At 34.8% G+C, this 17,139-nt stretch overlaps 1 protein-coding gene across 3 annotated transcripts in view; it reads right to left on the bottom strand.

The window, feature by feature from the left end:
* Positions 1-1,024: 1,024 nt before the first annotated feature.
* Positions 1,025-17,139, bottom strand: part of AZIN1 (antizyme inhibitor 1) — a 31,244-nt gene continuing 15,129 nt past the window's right edge. For 2 of the 3 annotated variants that reach the window (XM_019711781.3, XM_019711783.3), the window contains 10 exons: positions 13,893-14,090; positions 11,754-11,927; positions 11,026-11,198; positions 8,421-8,555; positions 6,786-6,867; positions 6,326-6,400; positions 5,507-5,669; positions 4,102-4,217; positions 3,551-3,765; positions 1,025-3,348 (listed from right to left, as the gene is read on the bottom strand). In XM_019711781.3, coding sequence (XP_019567340.2) covers positions 3,237-3,348; positions 3,551-3,765; positions 4,102-4,217; positions 5,507-5,669; positions 6,326-6,400; positions 6,786-6,867; positions 8,421-8,555; positions 11,026-11,198; positions 11,754-11,927; positions 13,893-13,994 — 1,347 coding nt within the window. In that variant the 5' untranslated portion in view covers positions 13,995-14,090 and the 3' untranslated portion in view covers positions 1,025-3,236. The remainder of the gene's footprint in view (positions 3,349-3,550; positions 3,766-4,101; positions 4,218-5,506; positions 5,670-6,325; positions 6,401-6,785; positions 6,868-8,420; positions 8,556-11,025; positions 11,199-11,753; positions 11,928-13,892; positions 14,091-17,139) is intronic. The other variant, XM_019711784.3, reaches the window with a different exon arrangement.

Genomic DNA, 17,139 nt, shown 5'->3' with positions numbered 1-17,139 from the left:
GTAGGAAGCAAATGAAAAACAATTCCTTTTTACACTTGAGTAGGAAATGCTCCTTTTCAGGTTAGCTTGAACTTGCCCAAACATAAAACATAAAGCACTTTCCTATTTCTATATTCTCCCTGCCCAAAATTAGCAACACAAAGAACTAGAAAATTGTCCAGCCCATACCCTCCATGACTCAAATTTGATTTTGTCTCAGCAGGGAAAAGTCTTCAGAAATCATAGGTGTAACTTTTGCTATCAAAATACAGCCACCTTAAAGATGGTGGCTTATTACTTTAATAGAGATCAGCCTCCAGCAAATGTCAGTAAAGACCAAACTTGTTTTTCTGTTTCTTACTCCTAGGCCAGGTTTATTCGCATTATGAAAGCCTGCACTTGAGAATACTTTATACCGTATTTCTATTCTGCCTTCAGGATGGGTAAGAAAGGAATTAGAAATGTTTTTGTAGGATTCACAACTTGTGTGTGTGTGTGTGTGTGTGTGTGTGTGTGTATATATATATATATATATATATATATATATATATATATATATATGGAAGACTTTTTATTTCAAATTTGAAGCCACTTAAACAAGCATTCTTCATTATGCTGTTGGTCAAGTTGCTAACACTACCATGAGAAAATAGAGTAACTCCCCTAAACAAATGACAGAAGAGATTTGCAGTGTGGCTTTTTCAACCCAATATTTGTACTGAATGGGATCAGTGCCCATATTTACCTGGAATATCTAGCTTAATTTACATAGATCATTTCATTTAATCCAAGTTTCATTTAATCTCAAGTTGTTGAGAGGCTGGTGAATTAATGTGTCCAGAAAATGTGGCCCTAGAAACACTTTAGAGCTCACATATTCAGAACCTTCCTTGTTCCGTATGTAATGCCCAGCATTATTTTACCAGATTCAATTTGCTCTGTAATAAAGCTATAGTATTCTGCAAGAATGCTTGCAAGCTAATATACACAAAGCTGATACATACAATTTCAATTTTTTCACAATAGAAGCCATCAAAATAAAACATGAGGAATAAAAACATTTTATCTGTGTATTCAGAATCACACAAGTTACCTTTACAGTTCAATTTACTATATAGAAATCATTTGGGTTTTATATTTTCAGTTAAATTCTGAACCGAGATTACAATATTGTAAATTAAAAAGATTGTTACATTAATTCAGTACTTTTTTTTAGCATACCAATTTGAAATACGTAAGTTCAAACATCAGATTTATGGCAAACAGTCTTCAAATACAATACAGACATTTCTTAAAGTTACCATATCATTCACATGTGATTTCATCATTCTGAGCTGTTACACACAGAACAGCTCTCCTTGAATATGGCAAAACTGACATGCCATGAAGCTCAAAATTGTATAGTCAAGCCAAGGACTCAAAATTGTACCATCTTTTAAAAGATCTGGCATTTCTGGACCACAAAGCACAACATGTAAAGAAGGCTGGGAACAATCCTTCCACATTACAGTTAAAAAATTACATGGTAGCTTCGAATTTTGCATAAAACCCCTATTATATACCTTGGGAAAGTCCAAGGTATAAGATGACAATGGATTGGGGTCCTATAAATTTTTTTATCAGTAGATCCCATAAAATTCCAATGGCATTAATCAAATCAAAAAATATTAAGCACCTACTGGTTTAAGAGATTGAAATTTATTGAGATTCATGATCAATTTCTTCCCACCTTGAAATCAAGGTGTAAAAACCAGATATTAAGTGCATTCCAAACTTTCCCTATGTAGCACAGGTAGAATTTTCTGTCCATTGGCACCAAAGTGAAGTCACATTTCCTCTTGGGAGACAGAAATTCAACATCTGAACACAGAGTAAGTTAGGAAAAAAATGACCCCTGTTATTTATTTTATTACTATTGTGATTCTGAGATCTAGGATTACTAATACACTAGCAGTGAACAATGCAAATTCCTGGCAACAACTGTCAGGTTAGTGCCGCTAATTCCCTTTTCCCCCAATCACCATAAAATTTCAGTATGAAAAGAATTAAAAAGTAGTTACTAAGCTCAACAAATGGGAAATAATAAGTAACTAAGCAAGCAGCTACATAACAAAACAAACCCCTAAAGTTTGAAATCATTGCAATTGTATAATTGAAAATAGGTGTGTTTCACCCCCACCCCTCCCTTACAACTCTGAATTTAAATATTCTGTGCAAAAGAGCATCAGGTTTCTGGATATAGATGTAGCCCTTCTGTAAGTTTTAATGCGCTACAGTTTTCTGCAAGTTTATTTCCCTCCCTCCAGGCTTTTTCAAAGTATTTAACAAAATCTTCCATTTCAGCCGAAAGATTTGTGATTCAAAGATTTACTAAGGTACTCTATGCATTCTTATCTATACAGAAACACCTATCATTACAATTGGTTTATGCAGGATTAACATTTTTGGTGTTAAAATTGTTAAACATCATGCTTACTGCACATCAACTCTCCATGATGCATCGGAACATCACAATGATTTACCAAACATTTTATTTAAATTACTAATTAAATAACTGAAAAATGTACTGAGCCAACTAAACTTAAATGAGCTATAAAGGAAAATATCTTTCAAACAGTCCATATACACATCTATTTCAAAACTACCTTTGCTAGCTAGCCCCTTTCCCAGTTTTAGCCTGAAAAAACAGTAAAATCTACACAAAATTTTATTGCAATCATACAAGGGTTACATTAGGTCAAATACAACAAATACTATGATGCAATTTTACATTTATTAAACTACAGTTCAAAGCACAAATTTACACATTCTAAATACACTAAACGTATCTAATGAAGTCACACTGGTCTTCCACTGACATTTGATATATCTGGGTGAAAGACATTAATTTTACAAGACTTTCAAACATGAATCCTTAGTATAAAAACTGTGTACTTGTATGTAAACGATTTAATGGGGAACCCAATTAATGGGCTTCCATCTCCACTAAGTCATCCATTTTGTTGCATATTTTATTTTAAACGCTTAAGGGGCGGGACAACCTATTAAGTTTAAATCTGGATACATTATCTAAATCTCCCAATTACCCCCAATGAATTATAGATGAAAGCTGATTTTGTCTGGTCCCAAACAGCTATTACTAATAGTTTGTTTCAGAGAATTGACAGAATAAGATTGTTCGAATTTTTTCCACACTGGAATGTAGACCAGACAAGCTTAACCTGCAACTTCAGATCTAAAGAAGCGTTAATGCCTGCTTAAGCTTCAGTGGAAAAGCTTTCTCCTTGGCTCAGCTGAATGCAAGAAGGCACAAAGAAGAAGTTCTTCATCATTGTGTCTGAAGTAATTCCAGCATCTTGCAACTCATACCTACACAAAAAGAAAAAAATAAGCATAATTCCAATTTAAGCACAAGACCACACGACCACGTAACAAATAGACTATGAAAACCCTTAAAAGATGAACATTTCTCTATCACTAGTAAGTTATGCAGTCATTACAAAATTATAATTAGCCAACATTCTGTCACTTGAAATATCCAATCTGCTTTAAAATAAGAACAATACCTTACCAATCATTGAATGACATCATGTAGTAAATAGCTGGCCTCTGAAAATCATTAAAAGCAGATGGTTCATGGAAAGAATCTGCTCCCATGTTATCAAAGATAAGCCAATCTCCCACATTCAGCTCAGGAAGAAGACAGTTTTCCACAATTTGATCAAGCTCATCACAGGATGGACCCCAAAGGCTGCTTGTAAACAGAGGCTCATCTTCCTTGTATTTCTGTAAGAAAGGAAAGCCTTTCAAAGATTAAGTTGTTAACTCACGCAGGTACTGAATTTGAGGGTGGATAAGAGCATTTTTCACTGTCTCAGATCCAATGTGCCCGGGGAAGGCAGCTCTAGAGCCAGAGGCAGTGGTGCTCCTTTTTAACTCCATCTAAGGCAACAGACTAAAGGGTTCAGACTAAAGCCAGAGGAATGCAAATCCTCAAAAAAGGGCAATATTCCCCATCCTAAAATATTTCTCCAAAAATTGGGGTGCACCTTAAAAATAACAGCTGTTTATAAACTGCCAAAAGAGCAATTTTGATACTATTTGTAATATCAAATAACTTACCTTGTGAACCTCTGGAATGGCATTTAAGTCCTCAGACAGTTTACTTGCAAAAGAACCATAAACACCATCATTCATATAATACACAAAGACTGGTTCATCACTTCCGGTTTTTTCTACTGAAATAAGTGGGAAAAATGAAGGGTACTTTATAGTAAAATGTATAATACAGTTATTATGTAAAGCATATCAAATACATTGAATATTTATTGGACTAATATAGCTTTCACATCTCAAAATATTTAACTTAAAAAAGTTGATTACACTGACATACCTTAAATAAAACTGTTAGCCTAAAAAGCTCAACACACTTCAAAGGAAGATAACCAATGAACACATGAAAAAAGTGCTCTTTATTAGTCACCAAATAAATGCAAATTAAAACTACAATGAACAACCACCACTCCCACCACCTATTGAATGAATAAAAGATGGACAACATGAAATCAATGAAGGTGGGGAACCACCAGAACCTGCACATACACACTGCCAGTGGGAGGGTAAAATGGTTAACAACCCCTTTGAAAACATCTGTTCTACGATCTAGCAATTCTATTCTTAGTCACTTCACCAAAAGAAATGAAGTGTCCACAAGACTTGTATTAAGAAAATATCAATAGTTTTATTCATAACAGCCCCAAACTGTGAACGATTCATCAGCAAAAGAATGGATAAACTGTATATTCACAGTATACTACTAGCAATAAACAAGAAACAAAGTGTTTCAGATATTCTACTGTGATGTCTTAAACCTAAAACAGTCTAGTTAAAATGGTTTTTCTGCAGGAAAACAGAATGCACTCCACGGTATACTGCATTCACATCTTTTGATATACAGGTATGTTTAAGAAATTAAAAACCTGAAGAGTAAAAAAAACACTTACTCTTGCTCATTTAAGAGAAAAAATACAGGAAATAATATGTCTCCTTAATGTAGAATAGTACTTCCTACATTTTAAAAAAAGTTTTAACTTGTACACCGTCTAGTGCTTTTTTTTTGGTTTGACTAAAGACAGATTAAAAGGATTCTGTGGCCCTTGTTATGTAAGAAAGTATGGGGCGGATTCTCCCTGTGACTCGTCTGACTAAGAGGAACATGACAGAGAGATCACAATAAAACATTCTTTCTTAACAGAAATGAGAAACAAACGAAAATCAATCACCTGGGGGAAGTGTATCTAAAATATGCATTACCTAAACATCAGCACCAAGAGAGCTGGATTCAGGAAGTCTTATGGAGTGGGACCTTGGCTTTGGCATTTGGAAAAGCTCCCTAGTTTCCTGTAGACCACCTATAACTTTGTAATTCATAAAATGTCCTACAGTATTATTTACACTTTAGAATCTGATAATTCATCTTCAAACTAACTGGAATTATCTATTTACAGAAACAAAACTATAAACTTACCTCCAGATGAAAATTTATCATTTTCAACAACTTTCTTTGCAATGATATTAACTGCAAGTGTAAATGCAGAAGACACGTAATAACTTCCAGGTTCTGAAATTATCTTAATGCCAGATCCTTCAGGAAAGTAGACATCCAACAAAGGGCTGATAATGTGATTAACCTATGGATTTTAAATCCCACAGTATGGTTTCAATATTGGGTTAAATTAAATCACAGATAATTTAAATGAAAGAGAATAAGTTTACTATTTAGCAGTTATCTTAAAGCAATTAAGCAGACTTGCAAATCATCAGAATTTACTTTGTAACTATCAAAATGGCATTAGTTAAAAAAAAAAAATCACAACTCCAAAGGCAAATACCTACTGGTGATTAAATATTTAAAGTCATGTTTCTGTCTCTATCACTAGCAACAAAGGCGCAAAATTTCACATCAGTTTCTAGATATTACAGAATGTGGGAAGGAGGACAGGGCAGGAAGGTAAGGAGTGAAGTACATCTGGCTAATAACATGGTGTAAAGATTTCCAAGTTATGAATTCATTTGTGCCATGAAGTACCACCCCATATAAGTATAAGCACAACTGAACAGAAACTTTGTGATAAAATTATGCTATAGAGTACAAAATATTTTTAAACTGAATGGATTTTCAAAGTTAGCTACTCACTGCCTATTCATTTTTTCAGAATAAAATTTTAAACAAATCTTACAGGCTTTTAGCCCCTGCCACTGTAAGAACTCTAGTTAAAGCATCTACCACTTAAGTAGCAAAGAAGAGAGATTATTCCAGTATGTCTACCCAGTGAGCAAAGTTTACCTCTTCCAATTGAAACTCAGATCCTGTGAAACCTCCACCAATGTCTAACACGTTCATTGTGAAGCCAAATTCTTCCTAGAGATGGAGAAAAAAACAAACAAAAACACTTTTAAATGCTTTTCCAAATTGTAATGGATACAGAGACATTTGGAAAAAACCCTCCCAAGGAGGTAAATATGTTCTGACCTTTAGTACAGCCAAGTTTTTGGTTTCTAACAGAAGCAGATTAATTCAATGTTATGTATATTAGCTTTCTGATATTGTTTGTACTATCTTATAGATAAGTAAATTACTCTTTCATCCCTTCACCCACTTAAAAAATGTGACAGTATGCAACTCTGCTTACATTATAAAAAATAATGTGTCTTACTATAATGAGAATACTTCAGAGGTAGAAAAACACTGAACCGTAGTCTTAAACAACATCCTGGCTTTAAAAATAATTTAAGGAAAAACTTACAGCCATGTCAAACACACATCGAGCATCAGACAGAGCATGTACATATACTTGAGATTCTTTGCAAGCACTTGAAATATGAAATCTGAAAGAAAGAGAGTAATAAATTTAAAGCAGCAGCAAGTTTTAGAGGTCCTTTTTATAATTCCTTTTAATTCTCATTCACCATATTGACACAGTAAGTATTCAACTTAATACCAGGTATTTAGTATGAGAAGTACTAGCCTCTAATTATCAAGTAATAATACCTGGGCTTTTTAGAAAAGCCAGTGTTTGGATAATACTGTAATTTTATAACCAATTTTTAAACAATGAGCTATCAGTCACGATTCATAGCTATCAGATTGGGGTGAGGCATACTTTTGTGTATATATGGTAAAGTAACAAGCACCACCAAGAAAACTGGGTATCTGGCCAGCCTGGTGGCTCAGGTGGTTGGAGCGCCGTGCTCCTAACTCCAAGGTTGCCGGTTTGATTCCCACATGAGCCAGTGAGCTGCGCTACCATGAGCAGCTGGAGGTTGGCGTGAGCTGCTGTGGGCTGCTGAGTGCTGCCACGAGCTACCATGTGCCACCGTGAGTGGCCGACCGACCGACTGACTGCCTCAGCTGGTGGGAGCACAAGGCTCATAATACCAGCATGGGCCAGGGAGCTGTGTCCTACACAACTAGACTAGAAACAAAGACTTGAATGGGGGGAAGGGCAGAAAAAAAAACTGGATTACAAAACCTTTAATTTCAATGTATGATTTTATCTGACAAAATATAAAAATGTTTATTGCGAAATAAATGAACATTAATTCAGCTATTACTGATACTTGTTAACATTACTTAAGTGATAAAGATTCAGAATAGAATATTTAAATTTAATTCAAATATGATTCTGTGCCTGATTGTGGCAGTGGTTACACAACAAGTCCGTTAAAATTCATAGTACACACCCTGAAAGTGAATTTTCCTGTTAACTTAAAAAATAGAATGTAGTTGAAATATGAAAACTCTCAAATATATATTAAATCACAAAGTGGTGATTTAATAGTGATGATTCTTTATTAATCTTATGAACAATTTTTTAAAAAGCAAAATCTTGTACTATAGTGAGACTAGCAATAGACTGGCAACTCAGAAAATTTGGGGCTTTCTGAGATGATCATATCATTAAATCTTTCTGGGTCTGTTTCCTCACATATGAAATTGAGAGGGTAAAACAAAGTGCTGATTTATTCAAGTGCCCCCCTACCCCCCGTCATTAAGAGATGATAAAAGTCTTAAGGATGGGAAAAAGAAAAAACATGATACCTACAACTTACAAGTTGAATGCCATTATGGTATTCATTAGAATTCTAGTAAAATTTAAAAGGTGATTTAAATGACTAACTTAACAGAAACTTTTATTTACTATTTTATCTCTTTAATGGGGAAAGGGGAGGTACAGGTATAAAATAGTATGAAGGACAAAGCACATTTAGTTCTTCCTAAATAAAGAAAAAAAATATATATATATATATTAAACTGAAAGTTGAATTTATTAGAGTTCATACAAATGAAATCTTAAATCAGTATCTTAAATCTTTTTAATCTTTTTGATTAAAAAGATATAGATTATCACCATAAAATGAAGTTTAAGACAAATACTCACTTAACCCCAATAATTTGGACATCAAGTTCCTTTGCACATTCCAAAACATGCCTACAGTTCTTCAGGGTAGTGCCAAACTTCATGTTACCCTCTTCGCCTCCAATATTATCTTCTGTTGCAATATGTAGTAAGACCCTAAGAGAAGGGGAAGATGATTGGGGCACAGTTGGTTTACATCATCATCAGCACATGTGAAGCCTGAAGGTTGTAGGAAGTGTGTTGATTATGTTGCCAATGCTCCCAAATCCAGCGACGGATGAATCAAGTGAACCTAATGAAAAACAATCCTGTATAGAGAAGAAACTAGCAATTAGGGCCTAAAGCATGAAGCTTACAAGGATGGGAATATGGAAAAATGCAGGAAGTTAAGACTGTTGTAGCAGCAAGAGTCGGTAGAGCTCTGTAATGAAAGACGACATTACTTTCAAATGAAGTCCATCAGTCTATAAATCCACCTAGAAAGACTAAATTGAATAGCAATGCCATCATTGTCTTTCAATAAAAAGTATCAGGGCTTTACATGTTTGAAATTTCCCAAATTGTTCTAGCTAGCTAACCTTCACTCACTTATTCTATATATTCCTATTAATCAGACATTTAACAAAAAAAACTGGGCACCTCTGAGTTATTTTATGTTTAAACAGCAGCCTTTTAGACTACCGATAATAACCTATTTGGTATTTCCTTCCAAATCATGACAATCTAGACAAAACGATCAAGATTGTCAGGAGATCATTAAGTAATTACAAACCACTAAAAACTGTAAATATACAAATGCTATTTGTAAAACAGTTTTCCCAAGGAAGTCCTAAATGAATGATTGATGATCAGAGGGGGCAAGTCTGATAAAAGCAAAATTATTGTACCTATGGTTACAATCAACTCTACCAAGAATGTACCATTCAGTTTACAATTTAACACAGCAAACACTCCAAATCAGGGCTTATCTTCAGAAGATCAAAGAGGAAGAGTTTTTTTGAGACAAGTATGAGGTGTGATCAAACAATACAATGAATGTTCAAATAAAAAAAATTATTCCAGTAAAAGACTGTAATGTTTTTGAGAGAAATTGCTGTATACAAGAAGCTATGTGTGATTCTGAGCGTTGTCATGATGATGAGTTACAGCACACTTTCAAACACACCTTCTCTCAACCGTAGCTCACACCCGACTGACTGCAGCGAACAAGTTGAAACTTGTCACACACTGTTACTAAGGTTCGATGAACCACTTCCTGTATTGAAGATCCCTGCCTTACTGTTGGATGGCACTCGGCAGCAGCATTCACTATTATTCTAATCACAACAAAATGCTCCGTGTCACACATGGCTTCTGGTATGGCAGTTTCTGTCAAATAAAAACATTACGGTGTACCCTCACCCACTTTATTCACCAAATCTGGCACTATGCGACTTCTGGCTCTTCCCCAAAGTCAAAATGACCACGAAAGGCAAACGTTTTGAATTGATTGAGGACATCAAGGCAACCATGACAGCGCAACTAAAGACACTCAGGAAAGAGGACTTCAGAACTGCTTCAGAAAGTGGCAAGAATGATGCGATAGTGTGTTCGAAGCAAGGGGGAGTATTTTGAGGGGGATTAATGGCAATGTGTCTTTTTACAGTAATAGATTTTTTTATTATTTTATTTATCCCCCCTCACCCCTGCAAACTCCAAGTCAAGCCATTGTTCTCCATGTAGCTGTAGAGGGCACAGCTCACTGGACCATGTGGGAATTGAACCAACGACCTCAGTGTTAGGAGCACAGCGCTCCAACCACCTGAGCCACCTGGCCACCCCTGTAATACATTTCTTAAAATTTAAACATTCACAGTATTTATTGATCACACCTTGTATTTCCCTAGAATTTCCCCAAGAGCCCTTTATCCAAAAAAAGAAAAAAAATTTCAGGGTAGTCAATTCTATCAGAACACCGTTCTAAGAATACTATTAAAGTCACTAAGAAAATTGTAGATATACAAAGAAAATATGGATGTGACATACATTTTCAGGAATATAGAACATATACAATAACTCATTCAAAGCAAGCAATGTCATGCTAATACAGTACACTTTTAGTATATTCTGAAGTCCTCTTGACATACCAGTTCATGACATTAATTTTGCCTTTAAAAAGTTTTCTTTTCAAAACAAAACATTTTATTAAAAAAATCTTGGGATGCATACAGCAATAAGTAAAAAAAAATTTATACTTCCTGCTCAAAGAGCAGTGTGGGCCTTTAAGAAATGCCTCAAATCACTAAGTTAACCAGGAAGAAAAGCTGACCAAATACATCCTATTCCCAACATGACAAGTAACTAGCAGGGTTAATGTGGTTATGAAAATACAGCTGTGGCCCTAATTTGATTATTACCAACCACATCCTCTTCCTTGAATTAAATATTATAAATTCATACCCCAAACTGCCCTTATCCTATCTCAACTCCACATGAAGAGTCAGAAGTAGGCAGCCACATAGAAACTTTGAAATAAAATAATAATACACATCATTGTTCTACATAAATGCCTCCTTTCCCCAGGCTAAAGACAAACCCAAAGCCTAAGCAAGTAACAATTTCCTCAGTTACTTAGTTTTACACTTACTTGGCATTTGGATGATTACGTGCAATTTTCTTCAGTTCTACTTCACTATCACATGTCATCATGTTCACTCCAACTTTTGCTGCATACTTTATCTGAGACACTTGCTTACAAGGACTTATATAAATGATGTTTTCTGGAGATACACCCAATTCTTGCACTAAAGCCATTTCAGTCTGTAAAAAAATAGATTTTAAACAGTGTCATCTAACAGTCAAAATTACGGTTACTTTTCATTCAATGACTATCTTATTCTTTTTATTTTTTGGTTAAAATTCAAATTATATGAGGTTCAATTAGGGTTACATAATGTCACAGTTCACATTCTGTAGTAAGCATAGACATACCACACCACTGTGTTAACAATCTTTAAAATGGTATATTACCATTAGAGAAATTTCATAGTTTAGATTATTTTGCTTGTCATCAGAAGTAACTTGGTCTAGCTAGCTGTAGCCTAAGAATGGTTTTTGATTAAAGATAAAGAAAACTTTTCAAAGTTTCATATCACTGAAACTTTCCTTTCTTTGGTACACTTTAAAAGTTTATAAATTTCCATTAGGCTGCCAATTTAAATAAGAGTTAAAAAAAATACACGCACACAAAAAAACTCATCCAAAAAAAGTTCCTTGCAATTTTCCTATTGCTGTGGGTAACCAAAGTTAAACTGAATTTTAAAATGTTGCAGTTGAGGGACAAAATAGTTTTAAAAAAACACAGAAATTACTTACTTTACTGGAACAAGCAAATCCAGTTCCAAGAGCTGCCAAAATCTCAAGTACAGCTGGAGTGGAGTTGCATTTTACCGTGTAGAATGGCTTTATTTGAGCCACTACGTTCTGCCATTGACTGTGTTTCTTCACAATCTTTCCAAGATCTCCCACAAAAAATGCATTTTTCCCTGTCTTATTATGGTTATAAAAAAAAAGAAAACAATCAGAACTATTGAAAATAGAGTACCAAATAAGTAGGAAAGAATTCCCTTTTACCTCCACAAATGAGCCAAAACATACATTTATATACACTACTACATTTAAGGTATGTGAAGAGTTATTAAGCTAGATTGAGCAGATGACAAAGGAAAATCTAAACACATCTGTTTATTTTAAACTTGACTTTTTGCTGTGCTATGCTGGCATATAAATAATCTCTACTTTGATTTGAAAATATTATAGTGACTTTCTATTTTAGAATTGCTTCCATTTTACTTTTTGGGAATAGAGGGAAGGAGATCACCTGTTTCTATCCATGCTCTCTGCTACTGTTTAAAATAGGCCTACATCAGCAGTTCAGGATCTAATCTCCTAACACAGTGAGTTATCAGGAATGCTAAACAAAACAAGCTACATATCTCCATTATAAGTTGTACCTAATGACAAGATGGTAAAACAAGGGAGGAACTATACTGGGAACCTATTTTTAAGGAGACAAAGTTGTGCATAGAGAATGACAAAATAAAATTTTAAATACACAAGGTACTAAATATTAGATAAACCTTAGTAAAAATACTCTTCCCTCAAAAGAAAATTAAAGTAGCGATTTGGGAGAGATCTGTAATGATTTTAAAGTTGTGGCTACTCTAGGGGTAGAGAGATGACTGTAATATGTCAATTACTCAATGTTGATCGGAAGACAAAATAATCTTATTTAGAATATACAACATTCAAATACCGTTTAAAAAGCCATGAAGACAATTCTACTGCTTCCTACTCTTTGAACACATTATTTGAAAATGTACATTACTGGAACATACTGGCCAGGAAATATGGAGGGTGCCAAAAAAATGTATACACATTTTAAGAAAGGAAAAAACTGCATTAAAATTGTAATACTCAATATCCACCGTTAACAAAAGATGAACACAAGTCACATGTATACATTTTTTTGTCATCCCCCATAGATATGACTGGAAATTATAGGTTATGTGTGGCAGATATGGGAGTTATACTGAAATTACCTTATCCTTACAAGACATGCTATTCCTAATGTTCTGGAGACAGAAATTTTATTTTTACTTTAATGTAAAAATGAGGCAATTACAGGTTCCAGCAAGAGAACTGGGATTTAAAAAACAAAAAAACCACCAAGACATTCAGTTGTAATTCCCCTCGGGCCAGAGTTAGGTCAAGATTGCTAGGAGAGAACAGAGTTGAGGCCTAATCCTCAATAAATGCTACCGAAGGTGTGATAATTTAGACTATACGACAAGAATGGATGAAAAGAGTATTTCAAAGGTCATAGTTGACCCAAGAATGTTGTGGAAGTTAAGTAACTAAGAGAAAGGTCAGCACACTTCCAGGAGGAAGTTCCCAGTGACACGAGAAAATTAACTGAAGAATGGTTTGACCATAACACTGATTCGACAGTATGACAAGTGGCAGATTTCTTTCCCCCAAGAATTTTCATGGCAGAGGAAGACAGGAATAAAGGAAATTTACTGGGGTGTGGTAGATAAATGAGCAAATCTGTAAAGGTCAAGAGGAGAGAAGTCTTTTTGGTATCCTATCCCTGAATACCAGAGTAACATGAAAACAATCCAACCAATTTGGGGAATATAGGAAATAAGCTCCAAAAAAGAAACAAATTCTATCAGTAAGGCGATAAACAAAAATAATTCAATAAGTACAAAATGAAAATAATGATCTTAAATAGCAGTGAATATGATTCTATAGAAGGTGACACTTGGGGCAGTAGAGTGTAAGCAGTCAGTGTAAATTTAAAGGGAGGTGGAGAGTGTCGAGTTAAGATAACCTAGAAAGCAAGATAACCTGGAAAAGGTAACATCTGACAAGGTACTTTTATCAGATTAACATTTTGGAACTGATGTTTTGGATTTCAAATATCTGAGAAATGTGAGACGGTGCACTTACCAGGGTATGTTCATAAACATAGTTATCAATAACATTTCCAAGGTTTGTTCCTTCATCCAACAGGCCAATGAAGTAGTTTGCATCGTCAATAAATCCTTTCATCTCAGCCGTATTCCACAAAGCCGAAAGTCATAAACCAGGAAAAACAAGAGAAGGGCCACCAAGCCTTATGTCTGGGTCCTTAGAATATGCAACAAACTGCCAAAATAGAAGTTATTTCAAAATCTGTATTATTTCACTAGTTAAACTTAAGGTGAGCTGTCAATGAAAGTGTGCTAAGTGCCTAATTTAGTGAATGGGTGTGACCACTCACCAGTTTCAGAAACACTCGATCATTAATATCCTTTAGTGTCTACTTTAAAGTGAATGTGTATTTTACACATTTTTTAAAAGCTCAATATATAATTCTGAGAGGATAAGCTACATATGTGCACAATTTATTGCAAGTCAATATGGTCACCTTACTTACATAGAGTTGCAGACCTAGTATTCATCTTGTTTTGTGGTTCTTCTGTAACGTACAAATTTACTCACTTCCATAACACATACAATTTTACCAGTTTTAAGAAAGCTAGTGAATTGAGTATCTGCAGTCCCAAAATTGAAATACTAAACTTCAATACACTGCCAGCTATATAACAGCACACTACCAGGTATCTGCAGGTGTATGTCTTCTAAATAAAATTCAAGAAATGAAAGTTAATAGAAATAGGTGGGGGTGGAGGGTAACTTTAGGGGACAATCTGTACGTAGCTTTGTTACAGACTGCCTATCTACTGTGTTTCCCCAAAAACAAGACCTAGCTGGACAATCAGCTCTAATGTGCCTTTTGGAGCAAAAATTAATGTAAGACCCAGTCTTAAGACCGTGTCTAATAAAATGAAATGTAATACCGGGTCTTACATTAATTTTTGCTCCAAAAGACACCTTTAGAGCTGATTGTCCGGCTAGGTCTTATTTTCAGGGAAACACAGCAGGTCAAGTTAGCCGTGTATGTCTCTTATGAGATGGGTTGGTTTGGTGAAAACATTAACTGAACTAAAAGTCAGAACCTGGTTGTGTTATTTAACAGCTGTGTGATCCCAGGTCAATTTTTCTAAAGTTAACTATCTTAACTTTCTCGAAAAGTTGTGGTTAAAAATTATATAGCAAATGAATAAAAAAAAAGGTTTAAGTGTTGGCTCAGAATAGAATTAAAATTAAGTTACCAATTGCTATGAACATAAAAATGCCAAGGTAATTTGAAACTAGGTATATAAGCTGTACATCCTAAACTATTTACTAAGAACTGCTTTTTAAAAGGAATCAGACTAAATCCAACCCCTTTCCAATCAACCCTTCCCTGCCCCCCCCCCCCCATCTCCCATTTTCCTTTGGAGCATCACACACAGAGATAAAGCCTTATCTTTTTTGCTGAATTCACTGGTCCTTATGTTCCTTTAGGCAAGAATTTCTTTTAAGATCAAGTCCATAAACAAAGCAAGTCCCCCAGACAGGATACTTACTCATTGAGTTCTGCTTGCCACATTAACAAGGGATACAGACCAGCTCTTGGCAACCTATTTTAAAACTTGCAGCCTTTCCTGTCTTTGACTCTTCTTTTTCATCCCCCAAACCCCGTTCTATACTAGTGTTCACCCTGGGTAATATCCTGCATCTTAAAAGTATACACCATTTCAATGTTTCCCAAAGTGTCAGTTTTTTGGTTGCATCGAGCTCATCAATAAGTCATAATAATACTAGTTAAGTTTCATGAAATACAAACACTTAGTTTCATTTTTTAAAACACTAACTTCTTTCCCAAAAAGCCGATTACATTCAGTTCAGCTCATCAATCTCCTTCATGAAATGGCAGAAACTGAAAAGTTGAAGATATTTTTATTTTACCAAAGGAGTTAACTTAAGCTTACTTCATGAGACCTAATACTTATGTAGTAATCAAATGGTAGCCTGGACTTTCCCTAAAGTTTGTATACAGCAGGACTGGTGTAAATCTATGTCTAGAAAGTAGGTATTTTAGGCTTGAGAATACATCTTTATTTTAAGCAACACAAATATTTAATTGTAAAAAGAGTATGGTAGGAACTTTGTTAAGTTGCATCACAACTTTCTGGCAAAACAGCTTTCACTTATTTACCCTATTGATGATAAAAAATAATTTAATCAAGATCTTTAATCTAGTCTCTTAGTTCGTGAGAGTCCTAAGTATATTCTACTATATATGTAGTACTTACTTGGGGACCTTGGGTTATCAATTATGGACCACTGACTGCTGCTAAATTCAAGAAGTCTAGCTTTTAAAGTCAGGACAAGATCAATCTCAATTTCCTATAGCTACAGTGCTTACGAAAGGGTAACTGTCCTCTAACATCCGATTCCTCAATACTTAGAAAAACGCCACGCCTATTCCATCCAATCGTACCTGCTGAATGCCCATTCTTCAGAGAGCTTTTTCTATAGTATGGTCACAGGGATAAAGACTTTCCCGTTAACTATTTTCAATCTACATAATCTCTAGGGTTCAACTCTCACTGCCTGCTAAATGAGCTTAAATCCACAGACAATATTTTTTATAGCAGTGTGCCAAGCAGTGTTCTAAGTACATCATCTATATGATATTAATTCTCTTAACCCTTAAAAACCACTGTTAAGTAGTAGCCCCATTTTTCAGTTGAATACACTGAGGCACAGAACTAATTAGGCTAGCCTTTAGAGATGCTGATGAAATGTTTCAGATAAAAGGAAACACCTGTGTCCCCAGCATCCCATCCCTAGAAAACACAGGATTCCTTCTCTGGAAACCCAACTATCAGTTTCTTTGATAGAGCTTTATAATTTTCCTATTATCTATTAACCATTTCTCAGACATAAATTCCCATAGTTGTTAGTAAACTAAGTTTATTCAAATATGGTATAACAATACCCTATCATACCTACTCATTCATAGCCTTTTAACCTTTTCTCATATGACTATTTTCTAGTTTAACCTTGTTCCTTCCGTATCTTTTGACTAATTCTCAGGTAAATCCCAAAATTGAAATTCTTTTTCCCAATTGTCACCCCAATAAACTTTAAAGAAAAATAATTATTTTTCCTTTTTTAATCAACCTTATCAACAGTTTCTATGCAATAATGTGCATCCAATTTTGACAAATGTGTACACCTGGGTAACCACCACCACCATAAAGTTCCCCCACTCCCTTCTGCCCTAAACCCCCAACTCCACCTCAGCTAACTGTTAATCTGC

Source organism: Rhinolophus sinicus, chromosome 6, assembly GCF_057876585.1.
Source record: "Rhinolophus sinicus isolate RSI-liver-muscle chromosome 6, RSI-T2T, whole genome shotgun sequence".
NCBI classification, from domain to species: Eukaryota; Metazoa; Chordata; class Mammalia; order Chiroptera; family Rhinolophidae; genus Rhinolophus; species Rhinolophus sinicus.
The sequence above is the reverse complement of the archived record's forward strand: the minus strand, read 5'-3'. Positions and strand labels throughout refer to the sequence as shown.